At 40.3% G+C, this 16,225-nt stretch overlaps 1 protein-coding gene across 1 annotated transcript in view; it reads left to right on the top strand.

The window, feature by feature from the left end:
• The window catches only part of cdk17 (cyclin-dependent kinase 17), a 40,343-nt gene that overhangs the window by 14,018 nt on the left and 10,100 nt on the right, over positions 1–16,225 (top strand). Inside the window, exons 2-4 of the mRNA XM_044187059.1 lie at positions 5,504–5,648; positions 9,155–9,319; positions 14,593–14,726. Coding sequence (XP_044042994.1) covers positions 5,522–5,648; positions 9,155–9,319; positions 14,593–14,726 — 426 coding nt within the window. The 5' untranslated portion in view covers positions 5,504–5,521. The remainder of the gene's footprint in view (positions 1–5,503; positions 5,649–9,154; positions 9,320–14,592; positions 14,727–16,225) is intronic.

Here is a 16,225-nt window from a genome sequence, read left to right as displayed (position 1 = left end):
ACAGCTTCAGCTGCAAAACCTTGACTAACAGTTGAACTGGTGTTTAGGACCTTGAGGAGGAGGATGTGGGCTGGTGTATAATCAAAGTGGGAAACACTGGTTCAACTTTGCCAGTAGTGCTACTCTTCAACATACAGTACACATACAGCACCAACTCCAAAAAAGTGATTTTAAACAAATCAACATAGTAACACTCACAATTTAGTCAGGCATATCTTATCTCTTATATAAAGTAGATGTGGGTGTATCACCCTTTCAGTTTTAATAACCAGTACATTTTGGCATTGTTCACATTCACTCTTAATTACAACAATATTGTAATAATTGCCAAATACATTTTGCACACAATCACTCTGCAATCATCTTGGTAACACCGAGAAAAATTAGGGCCAGGGCTAAAAACGACACACATCTGATCAGACTCAAACCCTACTGGGCAATATGACTCAATAAGCATTAAGGATCAAACCACAAATAAAACTTGAGCATTGATCAACAGATCTCTTTGACATGTGATCTCATTTCCCCAACAGGCCCTGTTCTGTTCCGGCTCCTTCATGTCTGCTTTCCAAAAGGAAAGCGATGATTCTATCTATTTTAGTGGTTGTGATTCTCATATGAGTGGGTCTATTTTGAGCAATGGTTTTAGCAGCATTATCTGGTGTTTTCATTTAGAGAAGACAGCGGCGCTGGCGACTGTTCAGCCTTCCCTTCAACTCTCCCTCTGTTCTTTGTTTCGCTTGTTTTCGCTGTCCGCTTTAGAAACTTTTATAGATCTCACAGAAGTATTTAAGAGAAATTTGATAGCGTTTTAGATAAAATGGCAAGAGTTACTTTTGATAGTGATATCAGTGTTTGTGCCTCAGCTCGAGCTTTGGATACTGTGGTCAAAGATATAAAAAAAAAAAAAATTGTATCTCTTTAAATACAGTTTTATGATTAATTTCAATACTAATATGACATCAAACTGAAGATCTGAAAAAATCATCTTTTTGTATTAAGAGTATGGATTTATTGAACAAACACTGTTTTGAAACTCAACAATCCATTGATTTGGGGAACAAACAGCTGATAAGGGATTACATTTGAGGGCCACACACACTTGATGCTTGGTCAGATTTTGGGAGCACACACTCACATGCTTCCACCTCTAAAGGTTTGTTGTCACCGTGAGGTTGATAGGCAACAAACTAAGGTGCACAAGTTATTCTTCTTCTGACATTTTTGGCAATTACAAAACAGCTTCAGGTGCCTTAACACCACCCGGTGGGCTGGAGTAGGGCTGACCCTGATTTGCAGGGAAACCAAGATGGATTGCAATCAGATTTGTGATCTGGCCATTGGAGACACAGGTATGTGGCTAAGTGTAAACAAAAGTCTATTAAAAGGCATCTAAATTTCATCCAGATGTGGTGTAAGTGTAAATGGGGCCTAAGAATCTGACCAAGCATTTGATACCAACTTTTGATACTTAACACTTTTCGATACTTGATGCATCAATAAGTATTGTGGTTAGAAACCCAGCCCTTCACATGACAACTAGGCTTATTTAGATTATAGCACCACAGCTTGATGACCAATTTTAGGAAGTTGGGTTTAGGGAGCTTGACAACTAATTCAATTTTTAAAACATACATTTAATGAGGAATTATAAAGGGAACATGCACTTTATGACCTGCTGGATTTGGGAAACCTTAAAAAGTTAGTGCTTTTAATTCCCAAATTTGCCATAAACACAAAAACTAACCACTGAAACCAAACCTAACGTAGAGTTGAACCACCACCCTCTCTCTCTCTTTCAGCAGTGCTGTACATGCCTGCAGTCACTCTGGTGATTTCATGGCTCTTAACCAAACACAAAGACACCATTATGGCTCCGTTCGCCGAAATAAACTCACTTTCTCTCTCCTATTCCTTCTCTCCACCAAGCATCTTCTTCCTCTTCCTCCTCCTCTTCACATTCACACTTTCACCCACATCTCTAAGATTGAATAAATAAAAAAGGCACATTTTCCGTTTCATTACCTCATTCTGATACTGGAGTTGGGAAAGAAGAGAGGGAAAAAAAGTAGAAAGTAGAAAAGGAGGGATGAGAAAGGAAGGAAGATGAGGAATGGAGGTAGGAAGGTGTGTGTGTGTGATTTTTAGCCCAGTAATAAGGCCTTGTCCCCTGTTGTATCTCCCCCCTCGCTCCCTCTTTGAAGTCTCCTCCTATGTACTACCCACAATGCACTTGGGAGGCATCCAGGAGGGGGCAGAGGAGTGATGGAGTGGGGTTGTTGGGAATGTGGGTCAAAATGTGTGTGTGTGTGTGTGTGTCAGAGAATTTCTGGAGATGCTGATGATTAAAAACGAGAGAAAGAAAGTCGGGGGGTCTCAGTTCTCCCTCTACGTCTCTCGTTGGCAGATTGCTTGTGCTGCTTTTCATGTTGGATTCCCCAAACGCACACATCATTCATATGTGCCAGATGCTGTACTGTCAGTACACACACACACACACACACACACACACACACACACACACACACGTCACATGAGTCTCTTTGTTTTGGTTTGCTGCAGAGATAAAACCCGGCTCTGTTACACTCCTCTACAAGGGAGACAAAGAGCGCTTATCTCACATACAGTGAGTGTGTGTGTGTGTGTATGAGGGAGAGAATGTGCGTATGTGTTTGTGCGAGTGTTTCTCCTATGCAGTCATTTTATTTTGGCGATTTTTACGAGCAGGATTTTCAGTCTCATTAGCTGTCATTTTATTTCCCTTTTTCACATTTCTGGACTGTCTAATAGCTTTTTGTGTGTATGGCATCATCAGATCTGCATGCAGATAGGGCCACCAGGGCCAGCTTAACACACTTCCCCTTCAAATGTGGGCTAATCACATGCACGTTACTGGATGCCACAGCAAACTTTGTACGTTGTAGATTAGCTGGAAAAAGTATAAAATGAAGCAATAATTTAAGGGAATGTTTCATGACAGAAATTCCTTCTACTAAATGTGAATTCAGCCATAATTTCAATTTTTTTGTTGAGGCTGTCGGAGGTGTTGATTCAGCCCAGTGGTCAATTCTGAGGCCATAGTTTTAGTGTTTTAGTACTCGTGTCAGTTGGTCATCTTTGCTAATTCTTTTCTGTTTTTCTGTGTTTGTTCCCATGATTTTAGTGTATTTTTCTTCTACTAAATTACCAGCAGTGGAAAGAATTTTCAATTCAAGTAGAAGTACTATTACTTGACTTACTATTACTTGTGTAACATGTTGGCATATACTGTGAGCAGATAGAAATTGGTCTTCCAATATTTTGCTATACCAGTTATACTGAGGTAGCTGTTTTTAATATATCTGCTTGTATTGGTTCACTGTGAACAATGTTGAAATCAAGGAACAGGAGTACTTTATGGCAATGTTCGACTCACCAATGAGATGAAGTGTACTGACTGTTCAAGGTATCAGTGGTATTTAAATGAGCGCTCCACCAATTTAGCCTTGAAGTCCTGTAACATTGTTGGCTAGTTAAAAAAATCAATGCAGCAGAAGAAAGATAATGTCTGTTTTATTCCACGCATTCTTTATCCTTGTCAAAACCTGCCACCTACATTACCCACAATGCAACTAGACCGCTGACAGTTCGGTCAGAGATCCGGGTGTGTTATGCTAGAAGCGGCTAATATAGCCTCGATCCGCTAGCCTCAAGCAGAGATGAGGAGTGGGCTACATAGGTCTGGTAAGCTCACTTCTTTCTGACTCCACACCCCCAGGTTGTTTTCATTTTCAAACTTTTAGTCTTCAGCCCCAACTAATCGGATTTTGTGCAGCTCCCTCTGGAGCCACAAAAGACTTTATTTTGTCACAGTAGTACTCCCCAAGGCCTGTAAACAGACTTTGATTTGTAAAATCATGGGTGTTCCCCTTTAATTGACTGGATTTTCAAAAAACAGACATTTGCATCTGCTTATTTCATGGGTATAAAGAGTTTTTCAATTGAATTTCCAGAAAAATATATCATAAATGTGTGTGTGTGTGTGTATGTTTTAAATAATTTATTATAAATATTTTAATATAAATGCACATATTCTGTGATAAGAGTTTATCCATATCAACCCCCCATCACCTTTCTTGACTTGAATATGGCTTGAGTAGAAGTAACTTTGTGAAAACTACTAAATAAAAGTCCTAAGTAGCTCTGCTGAAGACTACTCTGAGTTGACAAAACATTCTCAACTAAAGGTTTAATTACTTGCTTGTTATGGAGCTTTCGATCATATCACACAGTCTTTATTAGCAGATGGCATATTCTCATTTGTCATGGAATTGCCAATGTTCAAACTTTCCATTATTCTGAGTACTTTTAGTTTGCATCACCACCCCAAATAGTTGTTGGTTACGCAGAAGTTCCACTAGCCAAAGCAATAATGTTGAAATAAATCTGATTAATCAACTAATCGATTAATTAGACCGACTGCAGCCAGCTGAGAGCAAATTCAGGTCATGTCCCCACACATGCGCACACACACAAACCTACAAGCACTTATATTTTCCATAAATGCGTGTGTGTTTACAGAATATACAGAATCCAATGAACAGGTTGTGGTTGTGTGTTGTGTGTCGGTGTGAGATTGTGGCCACACGCTGCGACACTGATTGATGAAGTCATTCTCGCCACGCAGTGTTGTGAATGACAAATTGCTGAAGGGGTGTGTGTGTGTGTGTGTGTGAGTGCGCGTGTGTGTAACCAGACAGGCAGATGGTGTCTCATGAGGATGAGGGGAGCTAACGACCTTGAGAGAGACCGAAAGAGAGAAAGAGGAAGAGAGAAAGAAAGAGAGAGCGAGAGATGGTGACGGCAGGGGTCAGTTTGGTTTGCGCTGAGGGTCGGGCGGGATGGGCGGGGCATTTCTGCTGCTGCTTCCTCGCTGCATTTCCTCCACTCACCCAACGTGCCCATTCCTCGCGCACACACACACTCACATACACTTGCATGGGGCGTTAACACAGCAACACAATGAGCAGGGACTGGCTTGAGGCAGATTGAGCAAGGTGTTTCCTGTGACCTGGACGACTGCTGCGTCAACACAAACACATTCGTCGGGAACAACACTCGCATGTGTTTGCAGATGTGTGTGTGTGTATGTCTGCTAACTGATTTGACTCTCTCCTCCTTCAATTAGAGTTAATAAATTTCTCCCTGTATAAATGTGTGTGTGTAAGTGAAAAAAGCTGTATTCAAGGCTGTGATATTCATCCTTTATTCATGCTTTATTCATGTGCTGTTCAAGCATTTGCTGAGTGAATGAATATTGGATTAAAAGCAGCTTTACGTTATTCATGAGCTGAGTTATTTTGGATTGTACGGAGGCTTTTGGAATCCCCCACGCTGTGTGCGCACACACACACTAACAACAACGACAACAAAACAGTCCTCTAAATGTTGTGTGCATTTGTCTACTTGTGTATCAGTCCATTACTGCTGAATTGTTGACTGTGTGTTTCTGTGTGTCCTGCAGGCCGTGCATTGCCCTGCTATGGAGAAGATGAAGAGGATTAAGAAGCGCCTGTCGTTGACACTCCGCTCCAGTCAGACCATCGACGAGTCTCTGTCTGAACTGGCCGAGCAGATGACCATCGAGGACGGTGGCACCAAGGACAATGGTAAGGCTTCAACATATTCGGATTATATTTTTCAAAACAAATCTGTAAATGTATGCGGGGGCAATAACGCATCAGTCCTTGTGGAAATCAAATTTTAAAAATACCATTTTTACTAAGTGATTCTGGTGCAATTTCTTTTTTTCTTTGTTTTGTGTAACTGAGTGGTGTTTGTAGCAAGCAAGTTAACTACTGTATACTATCATCATCTTCTTGCAACAGAAAACACAACAATGTTTCCCATTTGATTGTATGGGGACATAAAATATAGTTGACAAATCAGTTTAAACTGATCTGCTCCTTTAAAAAACTCCTATAACTTATAACAGAGCTACAGTTAATTAAGAATCTGGTTAAAAATACCCTTATAATAGAGCTTCAGTAAATTTAAAAAATGGGTGAAATCTGTCAATAATGCCTTATGATTAATCTACAGTTCATGCTTGAAAAAAACATTAAAATGGTTGTAGAGAATCAGCACTATAGTCCAACCAGGGAAAGAAATTGCACTGTTCTGATTTTCACTATATCTTCCTGTACATGTCTGTCAGCAGACACCTAAAAACCACACACACACACACACACACACACACACACACACACACACACACACACACACACAGCTTTCGATATCTCGGTGGCTCTCAGGGGTATTTAAATTATGAAGCACGGAAATTGATGAAGAGAGAGTACAGCATGTGTCAGTAACAGCTGTAATGGACTTCCAGTGAGTAGCTCTCTTTCAAGTTATGTAACAGGAGTAAGAGCAAGGGAGCTACTTGAACACACACACACACACACACACACACACACACACACACACACACACACACACAGACACACACTTAGATAGCAGCTTAGCAAGTGAGAAGGTAGTATATAGAGAACAAGCATTCACACACAAACACACTTTCCTTGACATCTCTTTGTTATATAACATTCTGTCCGTTTTGGCACCACTGTACAGTTTGTCTCCAATAAGCTGCTGATGTGATGTAGACACGTGGAAGTGATTGGCTGCCACTTGTGATTGACAGCTGCCAGAATAAATGGACACACACATCTGTCATTTGGCTGTCACTCCATATCCAGGAAGACTTACAATAAATACAGCAGCAGAATAAGCCTCAGTTTCTGGATCAACAAAAACTACCAAGTAGCCAGCAGTCATAGAGGTCAAAGGTCAGAACCATTCTGTCTTGAAAATAATCATGTGGCTACATAATAATGGTGCAAGAGCAAGCTAAATGAAGACGAGAAGACAGGGGAAAGCTGTAATCTCTCTCATCAATCCCACAGGTCTCATTCTGACTGATTTAATGTTAATACTACTCACTCAGCCATTTAAAGGAATAGTACATTTTGGTAAATTTGCTTTCTTGCCTAGAGTTAGATGAGAAGATACATTTTAAGAGATAAATCTCATTTCTGTCCATTATATATGAAGCTGCAGCCCTCAGCCTGTTAGCTTATCTTAGCACAAAGACTGGAAATACTATAATGTGTTACTTATAATAATAATAATAATAATAATAATAATAATTGTATTTATATAGCACCTTTAAAAACTTTTACCAAGAGTGTTTTGACAGACAAAGCAGAGCAAAAGCAGGATAATTAGTGAGCTGTTGTTAGGTGGATTTTGTTCCCTTTGGACAGAGCCAGGTTAGCTGCTTCTTCTGGATTGCAATATTTGCTTAAAGGGTTTCCTTGCTGACTAGGATTGTAAATTTGATCGCTAATTGAGGCCCGTGAGTGAGGCTCATGTTTTGTTTATCGGTAGACTAACATAATTGCCTTTTGGCAATCAATTCGCTTTGCTCTGTTTGCCCACATTTGTCTGTCAGTGGGTGTTAAATTCTAATTATGCTGGTTATGATTTAGGACATTATAAATAGCTTGAACTCTAGTGTTCCCCTTAAAGAAATAATTGGAACTCGTTTATTTGCTTTCTTGCTGAGAGTTAGATGAGAAGAATGATTCCACTCTCGTGTGTAAGGTAAATATGAAGCTATAGCCAGCAGCCGGTTAGCTGAGCTTACTAAAAAGACTGGAAACAACGGGAAACATCTAGCTCTCAAACAGTAATAAAATCCACCTGTTAAGGTGTGTTCAGACAGAAAGTGAAGCAAATTTTCGCCATGTGTTATTCACATGAATTTGACCACAGGACAGTTTGTGTTTATTTGCCCTAAACAGTTAATGTACTAACCGTACGTTAGCTGTATGCTAACTAGCAACGGACGCACTAACCGTTTCTGACCTGCACGTTGATGCACGTCTTCACATCAGTTTGGATCGCCCTGGGCGAATTCACATCTAATTGTATCTGAACACACTGTAAAGCTTGTTAGGTAACACGATATACTTCATCTCATGGTATCGATCTTCTTATCTAACTCTCAGCAAGAAAGTGAATAAGCATATTTCCAAAAGACAATGTCTTTAAATGGCTCAATTTTTTTCTTAAATAGAAGAAAAGTTAGAATAACATTTCATTCTGCTCATACAGAGTTAGTTATTCAAACCTAAGTTACTGCGACATTACATAATAAAGGAGAATATTTGATCTCCTATTTATTTACATTGATGTTGCTAGGTATGCGTCCTGCGTCTCTGATGCGTTAAAATCCGAATGTACACAGTAAACTCACTGTTGACCCAAAAGAAACCTTGCTGTCAAAAAAACATTTCTTACCGTCTGCACATATACTGTATCTCTCCAGCACCAAACGGGAAGCAGCAAACCGGATAGTTACTTTGGTAAATACCAAAAAAATTCCTTGCTAATTTCTAATGGCAGTATGCAGTAAATGGCTGCCCTTTGTGTGTGTGTGTGTGTGTGTTTTTAAACTACTTTCCTAATTAAACATGATGCGTTTGATGCTGTTATGACTCCTGATGAAACTTGAAAGCTCAGCATTTTCGTTGCCCTTTAGCTTCCCTTTTTAACATTTACTGACCCAGAAAAAGCTCATATTTCTCTGTATAATATGACCTCCTCTTTCTGTCAGCTGCTGTTTTTCTGTGTATTTTCTGTGTATTTTCAGGATTTTATTTGTTTAATTTTCAGATACATTTTTAACATACATAACATACATAACCATAATTATAACCATATAACACCAAACACGAGTTTAACACTACAATTTGTCAAACAGCACCAGTTTTATTGGGGACCCACTCAAATGACCACCTGTGGGTCCTGGGGACTCACTACATAGAAAACCTATCAACATCACTGTATTTATACGCATTTCTCCATAATTTAGCCTGATGTTTGGTATTTTTGGAAACTTGGGACCTCGACTTAAATGTCAAATAAAGTTCTGTTGATTTAAACAAAGCTTGGCCACACAGCATGCATTTCAAATGAAGGACACACTGCAAGGGGTTGAAGAAGATAAAAGCTGATATTTTGTTTAACCATGTTGTGATGCACCTGCAGACCCTCTGTTGCTTTTCACAAAACCAGAAATTATGACAGTTGTTGTTTCGTTGTGTTTCAGAGCCCTTCATGAGGAACGGCCGCCCCCCCACCTCCCACAGCATGCACTCCTTCCTGCACCAGTACACCGGCTCCTTCAAGAAGCCCCCCCTCCGCCGGCCACACAGTGTCATCGGTGGCACCCTGGGGTCTTTCATGACAATGCCACGCAATGGCAGTCGCCTGGGTGAGACACACATGTGTTCACACACTTATATACACACACACACGGAAGGAAGTGAGTAGTGGGAGAGCAGATGGCATCCAGGAACAAACAGGAAATGTGTCACGGTCCTGATATTTCCATCCTGCTTCTTATATTCACACACACACTCTTAGCCATAGTGACTGGGTGTCTTTCTCTCTTCGCCCTCAGCAGGGCTGTTTTCACCCGAGGACAGCTGAATGGGGGACTCAGTCAAACATGACACAGTTTCCTGTGTGAACTAATTCATTACACTGGATCCGTAGCAGTTGAATCACGAGGGTTTGGAAGGGAAGACGAGGTTGGGATGATTCAAAGTTTTAGTATGAAACAGAGGAAGAAAGTGTTGTGGGTATCAAAATCCACCAGCCTCTAGGCTTTTTGAATGTTTAGTCAAACAAGCCTGGCAGGATCTGGAGGGATGAGCACACGGTTACATTTAAAGCTTATATATAGTGCAGCAACTAACCTTTCGAAAAGCAGCATGTCTTCATTATCTTACTCAGATGACGACATGTCGTATGCCAAAACGTTAGTTGCTGCAGATCTTTACTATATCTATGTGTTCTTCAGACCTATAGATCCTGTCTCATTGACCGATCTGTTGAGGCATCTGTTCTAGCTCTGAGTTAGCTTATTCAGAGGTTCCCCTTCATCATGATTTGGCGTCACAATTTCTTTACCTACCATTGTTGAGCTGAAACAGTTGGTCAGTTCACTGATTGGTTGATCAGTCTATTTTGAAAATAAACTATTTTGATTAAAGTAACACTCTCTAGGTCCAGCTTCTCAGTTAGACAGAGTTAACTCAGTTGTTGCTGTCTTTGTCTTATGTTATACTAAACAGAATTGGGTGTTGGACTGGCACACAATTTGGTACAGACATTCATGGTTACCAGAGGATCAGTCCCAATGACTTTGGTGATCCCCTGACTTTTCCTGTGGAGCCACCATGAGGTTGACATGTGTGTGAACTGTCTGAAATTCAGACATTCATGTCCCTCTCAGAATTAATTAATTGCTTCACAGAGCCGCTAGTAGACTCTTCCTCTTGTTATTAATCATTTTTTTCAAATTGTAGTATTTTCATTTTTGTTCGGTTACTGTATTCATTTAAGAATACTGACAGGCATTCATTTCAGATTCTCTCTCCATCTCTCTCTCTCTCTCTCTCTCAAACCTAACACGGCAGCTTCGGATGGCCGCCCACCATTGAGTCTGGTTCTGTCCGAGGTTTCTGCCTCTTAAAGGAAGTTTTTTCTTGCCACTGTCGCCAAATGCTTCCTCATGGTTGGGTCTCTGTAAATAATATTATAAAGAGTACGATCTAGACCTGCTCTATAGGAAAAGTGCAATGAGATAACTTCTGTTATGATTTGGCGCTATATAAATAAACTGAATTATGGATTTCACAGCCTGTATGATCAGTTACACTTCACTGCACCAGACAGATGCTGCCTTAAACCTTAAACAAACATTATTTGACTGATTTTTTTTTTCCTCCACATGGCCAGGCAGCAATAATCAGCATCTGTTCAAACAGTCTGTTTGACTCAGTGTTAGAAGTTTTACCATTTAGATTTTCTGTAAGTAATGATATAATGTTCATTATTTCAGTAAATATGTGGACCCTGACTGGTGCTTCTCTAAGCAAATTTTTGTAGATGGCTGATACACTAAAGGACTTATTGAGCCTCGCACTGGACCCTGGCCTAGATAGAGGGACTTGGATCTAAAAACAGGACAGTTAAGTAGGACATTGATGTACCACGTATTGCTGTTACACTCTGTGTGCTAAAGACTGTAGAGAGAATGATAAGTAGGGAGAGAGAAGGACCATTAAGTCTCAACAAGTACAAAAAACTCAAAGGGAGGGAGGTGAAGGAAGGATGTGTGGAGATGATCAGGAATGAAAGATAGAGGAATAAGTAGGAAAGAGAAGATAAAGGACATGTAAAAGCAAAAGAAAAACAAATGTAGGAAGATTAGAAAACAGCTTTTGGAATTTTTACAGAGATGAAATCAGGTTTTTCTGTTGGGAGGTGAAGGAATGATGGGAGAAAGTGAAAATAGTATTGTGAGAGAAGGAATTTGGGTTTTTGTTGGAGAGGATGAGGCAATTTATGAAATAGCAGGAGATAATGTGAAAGTAAAAGGAGGTTGAAAGGAAAAGAAAGTAGGACAGATGAGATCATTTGGAGGCCTTGGAGAAGAGGCACTCAAGTTAAAAAAGCGCAGGTAGCGAAGGAATGTGTTGAAGCAACAGAGAGTCAGATTGGCTGCTGCCTATGAAAACCTTGCAAAAGAGAAAACAAGACGGGAGCAAAGAAATATGTAGAGTGAAAGGGAAAGAAAGGCAGACGTGGGGAAGTGAAAGAAATTGGTGAGGTTTTTGAAGTCGAGCAAGAAACATGTAAATGAGAAAGAGAGATCATTTGGAAGTTTTCAAAGAGGAAGGAAAGTGAGGCGGTTATAAAGAAGCAAACAGGAAGAGATAGAAAGAGCTTTCTAGAAGATGTCATAGTAAGGTTTTAATGTCCTGGGTCCTCATTTATCAAAGCATGCGTAGAACATGTTCTAAATGTGTGCATTGCAACTGCTCGTACAAACAAGAACTTTGTATTTATCAAACATGCATACTCACACACCTTTTATGCAACGAATAATGATAAATCTCACCCGCGTGTGCACGCACAGGCTAGTTTACGTACAGAAACGCCCCCAGAATGCCATATATGGTCGACCACATCTTTCTGAAAGTCCTAGCAGCTTTAATGTGGAGTTACGTGTGGACAAAAGCAGCAACCAAGAAAGATTAAGATGAAATAACATCACAGACGATGAGGTTACATTTTTATTCTTTAAAGGTAGAATGAGCGGGATTTTCCAAAAAAACAATGTATAGACAAAAATATTTCCTCACTATGACCCACTAGAAGTGTGTGGCGGTGTCTGCATCTGCAGAGGCCCCGCCCTCTGCCTGTATTTTCTTCTCATTTTGCTGCGTTTGCGACATTTCTGGGCGTCGACCTTTGGGCAGTGGCGTGTAGCCCCCAGCCAATAACAGCGTGAGGTCGGGACTCTGTAAATACGTAGCGAGCAGGTTACATCGCTGTCTGTGTCTCTCTCCTCTGCTCTCTGCTCAAAATCCTCCCCGCAGGGTTGGGCGGAGGTGTGGGCATGTTTATTTGTGCTTTAGAACATAACCGCTGTGAAACAATCAGAAAATAACGTTTTATTTATCTGTTTCACTGCTTTGTTCTCACTAACGCCGCTCAATATCAAAAACAGGGTTTGATTACATGAAAATCTTAATGATTATAACTTTAATGGTGTCATTTCAATCTGAAAGACATGATTTTCTTGTTTTCCAAATAAAAACAAAAAACCTCTTCTTCGTTAATTCTTTGTACCTCCCTCACCTTCTCCTGTGTCCTGTCTTGCTCTTTTTGTGTGACATGCAGAGTGGAATAGAACGGGTCAGCCCCAAAGGAAAATCCTGAAAACATTTTCGTTTCTAAAAGTTTCCTTTTAATTTGAGGAGACTTTGGTTTCTAACCAGATGACCACAGACAGGTCCACGTTCTGGGGCAAAGTGTTCTTTGGGTTGTGGCCACACCGCAGAGTAATGAAGTAGGACTTTATGATGTGAAGTTTGTCAATAAGGTGCATGAATAGAATAAGAGAGCTTTGTTAGGGTGCAAAACTGCAGTAATTATTTCCTAAAATCTAGATTAACAATTGTAATTAATCATCTTTGGTGTAATATTTGGAGAAATAATCAGGATTATCATGTTTGAAATAATTGCTAACAGTTAATCTCCATCAACAGAAACCGTACAGAGATTTTTTTCTCCTCATTTCTCTGCTCTGTGCTTTCACATTTGATGACAGACTGCATGGTCAGAGGTGCTGACACTCTGATTACAGAGAACTGCTCACCCATGGCTACTCATTAACTGTGTGTGTGTGTGTGTGTGTGTGTGTGTGTGGAGTAGGGGGGTGCATGTGGTTTGTATATCAGTGTGTTTGCTCCTGTTGTGCTTTGGTAGTGGTGGTAGTTTTACTGCCCTGGAGGAAGTGGTGCAGGTTGGAGTGTTTAATCTTTGGCCTCGGGGGGTTACAAAGGTGTGAGGTGAGAGGAGATGGGGTGGGGGGGGTCTGTGCAGAAATAAAGATGTGTATTTCAACTATTAAAAAAAGTCACAAGTTGATATTAGATAGTTGCTTATCTTTCTACTCAGTCTTACAATTTGATGAAATATTCCCAAAATATTACATTTAAAATACAGCTACTATTAGTACTGCAAATACATACCCGCTACTCTCACCACTACTACAACTTCTGCCATTACATAAACCATAAACTTTTTTGGATTATCAAGAAGATGAACTGCATGTTTCCTTTCACTCATGTTTCCCATTTCTGTTGTGCGAATGTTAAACTTTGTCAAAAGACACACAGCTCACCTGCTACAGTATTGACGATGAATCTGAGAGCAAAACAGGCTCTGTCTTTTTGAATTTGACTGACATGTTTGCGTGTTTTTCTTTTCTTCCCTGTCTAAAGTCTGTCCGTCTTGTACTTAACATTTCTTTTTGCTCTCTGAATAAATCTTGCTTGCCTGGCTCTTGCTAGCCTTGCAACATCAGGGCACTCTTAATTCTTTATCGAATCAGATTTTTTGCAGCAGACATTTTGACTTGTCAAAGCAGGAAAACCGCAGGTGGGAATAATAACATTAACGATGGCTCTGTTAATGCGGTGCAATGCTGCAATTAATAATGTTGTTAGTGACACCTGTGTTTGACAAGTCAAAATGTTAAAAAGGTCTATTGAACTGGCTGCACCTGGCCCCAAGGGAAACTACTATTACTAACAGTGGCTGATAATAGAATAACAACTTAATGACAGTAATGGCTCTGTTGTGGCATCAGGTCAAAATGTCTTAAAATCATTTCAGGTTACATTTCCCAAAGTCAACCAATACAGTTTTGATCCACTCTAGTCTCTTATTTTATCATTTATTATGCATATAAATGGTAAATGAGGGACTCGAGTGTTACCGTAATATCAATCAAAGTGCAACCTATCCATCATATTACACAGACTGGACCAGGTCTGATTTATAATAAAGGGACAACTTTAGTCTGATTTATCCAATGGCATTTTGTACCCTGATAAATATCCATTAACATGTATTTCTGTATCTTTGTGTCTTTTAATGCATTTTATTATTTGTATTCTGTCTTAGATATTGTGCACGAGAACCTAAAGATGGGCTCAGATGGGGAGAGCGACCAGGCATCAGGAACGTCTTCAGACGAGGTGCAATCTCCAACCGGCGTCTGTCTGAGGAACCGCATCCACCGGAGGATCTCCATGGAGGTGAGACACACGCACATACCACACAGTCATTTCCGAAACGGCTCCACCCATCACCCCCTCTCCTCTCCTTCTGCTCTGCTCTTCACCTCCTACTCTCCCCCTTGGCCTCATGGGAGATCTGAGTAGGGGGTGGCGGGGGATGTTCTTCTCCTAATGGGCTCTCGGTTTCTGGGCGTCATGATACTGATAGCGGTCCTGCTCCCTGAGGACCACAGCAGCGGCTGGTAAAGAGACGCTGTGTGATCATCTGTGCTGCAACCATAGGGATTTTCTACATGTCAACGTCTCGGCGAGACCAGAGCATGCTGGCATAGGAGTCTCCTTTGTTCCTCTTGTAAGGATGTATATAATGAAGTCATGCCATTCAAAATCCCTGCTCGATATCAGAACATCAGTCCTTCTTTGATAAAATTTCAAATTAAACTAGAAACTATCTTCTATTTCCCAGTGCCTTTTCTGCCCTCTTTAAATTAAATATAGAATAATAGATTTCAATGTAGGCAAACAAATTTATAAAACAATTTTTTGTATTTTTAGTAGAGTCGTACTACTGGAAATAGGACACAGTCACTTACACTTACACAAGCTCAGCAAATAAAATGTGAACAGGGTAAATGAAAAAAGTCCTCATGATTATCACGGGACTATTTAGCCTGCTAGTTTCTAATTTCACGGTGGTTTTTGAATGAATTTTCTGAGACATGCTGCGAGCCACCTCTGTTATATTGTTTTACACTACCCATTATATACGCTGGAAAAGGTGGTACACCTCTGTTCTGCAAATAAATGATGCTAAATGTTTGCTTTATGTGGGTTTACCTTACATTACATGCAGACGTTCCCAATAAATTATCTTCATCCTTAGAAATATTGAACCTGGGGGAAGTTTTATTCTGAAAAGGATGAGCGTCTCAGCCTGGAGGCCTCCTGCCCCCTGCTGGCAGAGGAGCTTAATACGTGACAAACCCACTTTTTCCTTGATGTTTCGTCTCTCTCTCACTCACACACACACACACACACACACACACAGTGACCTATTTTCTGCTCGTTTTGAGTGTTTATCTCATTTGTAGGTGCACGAAACAAGAGGAGCTCAAGGATGTGGTGATAATAGGTTGACCTGGTGCGCACACACACACACATGCACAGACGTAAGCTCTGTTACACAAGCTGAAGCGCACTGCTCTTCTTGTGGTTCTTTTGATACTGCTGGAGGTTTTAATGAAGCCGTATTGTGTCAGTAAGGAGGGTTAAGGGCACAGTGAATGCTCGCTTATAGACTCTTACCAGACAATCCGCTTTTCTTTTTTTCTTTTTTTCAGTTGTGTGGTGCATCTGCACTCCAAGTTTGTCACCTCAGAAACATCAAATCAGAATATTATATGGAAAATTCATCAAATCAACAAAACAATCCATTCTAAATATATTATTACAAATGTAGGGGGACCAATATAGTGTTTAAATTTTCTAAGTAGGACCTTATGAAGTCCCAACCTTCA

This window comes from Siniperca chuatsi, linkage group LG23 (genome assembly GCF_020085105.1).
Source record: "Siniperca chuatsi isolate FFG_IHB_CAS linkage group LG23, ASM2008510v1, whole genome shotgun sequence".
Classification (NCBI taxonomy): domain Eukaryota; kingdom Metazoa; phylum Chordata; class Actinopteri; order Centrarchiformes; family Sinipercidae; genus Siniperca; species Siniperca chuatsi.
This window is presented reverse-complemented; position numbering and strand designations above follow the sequence as displayed.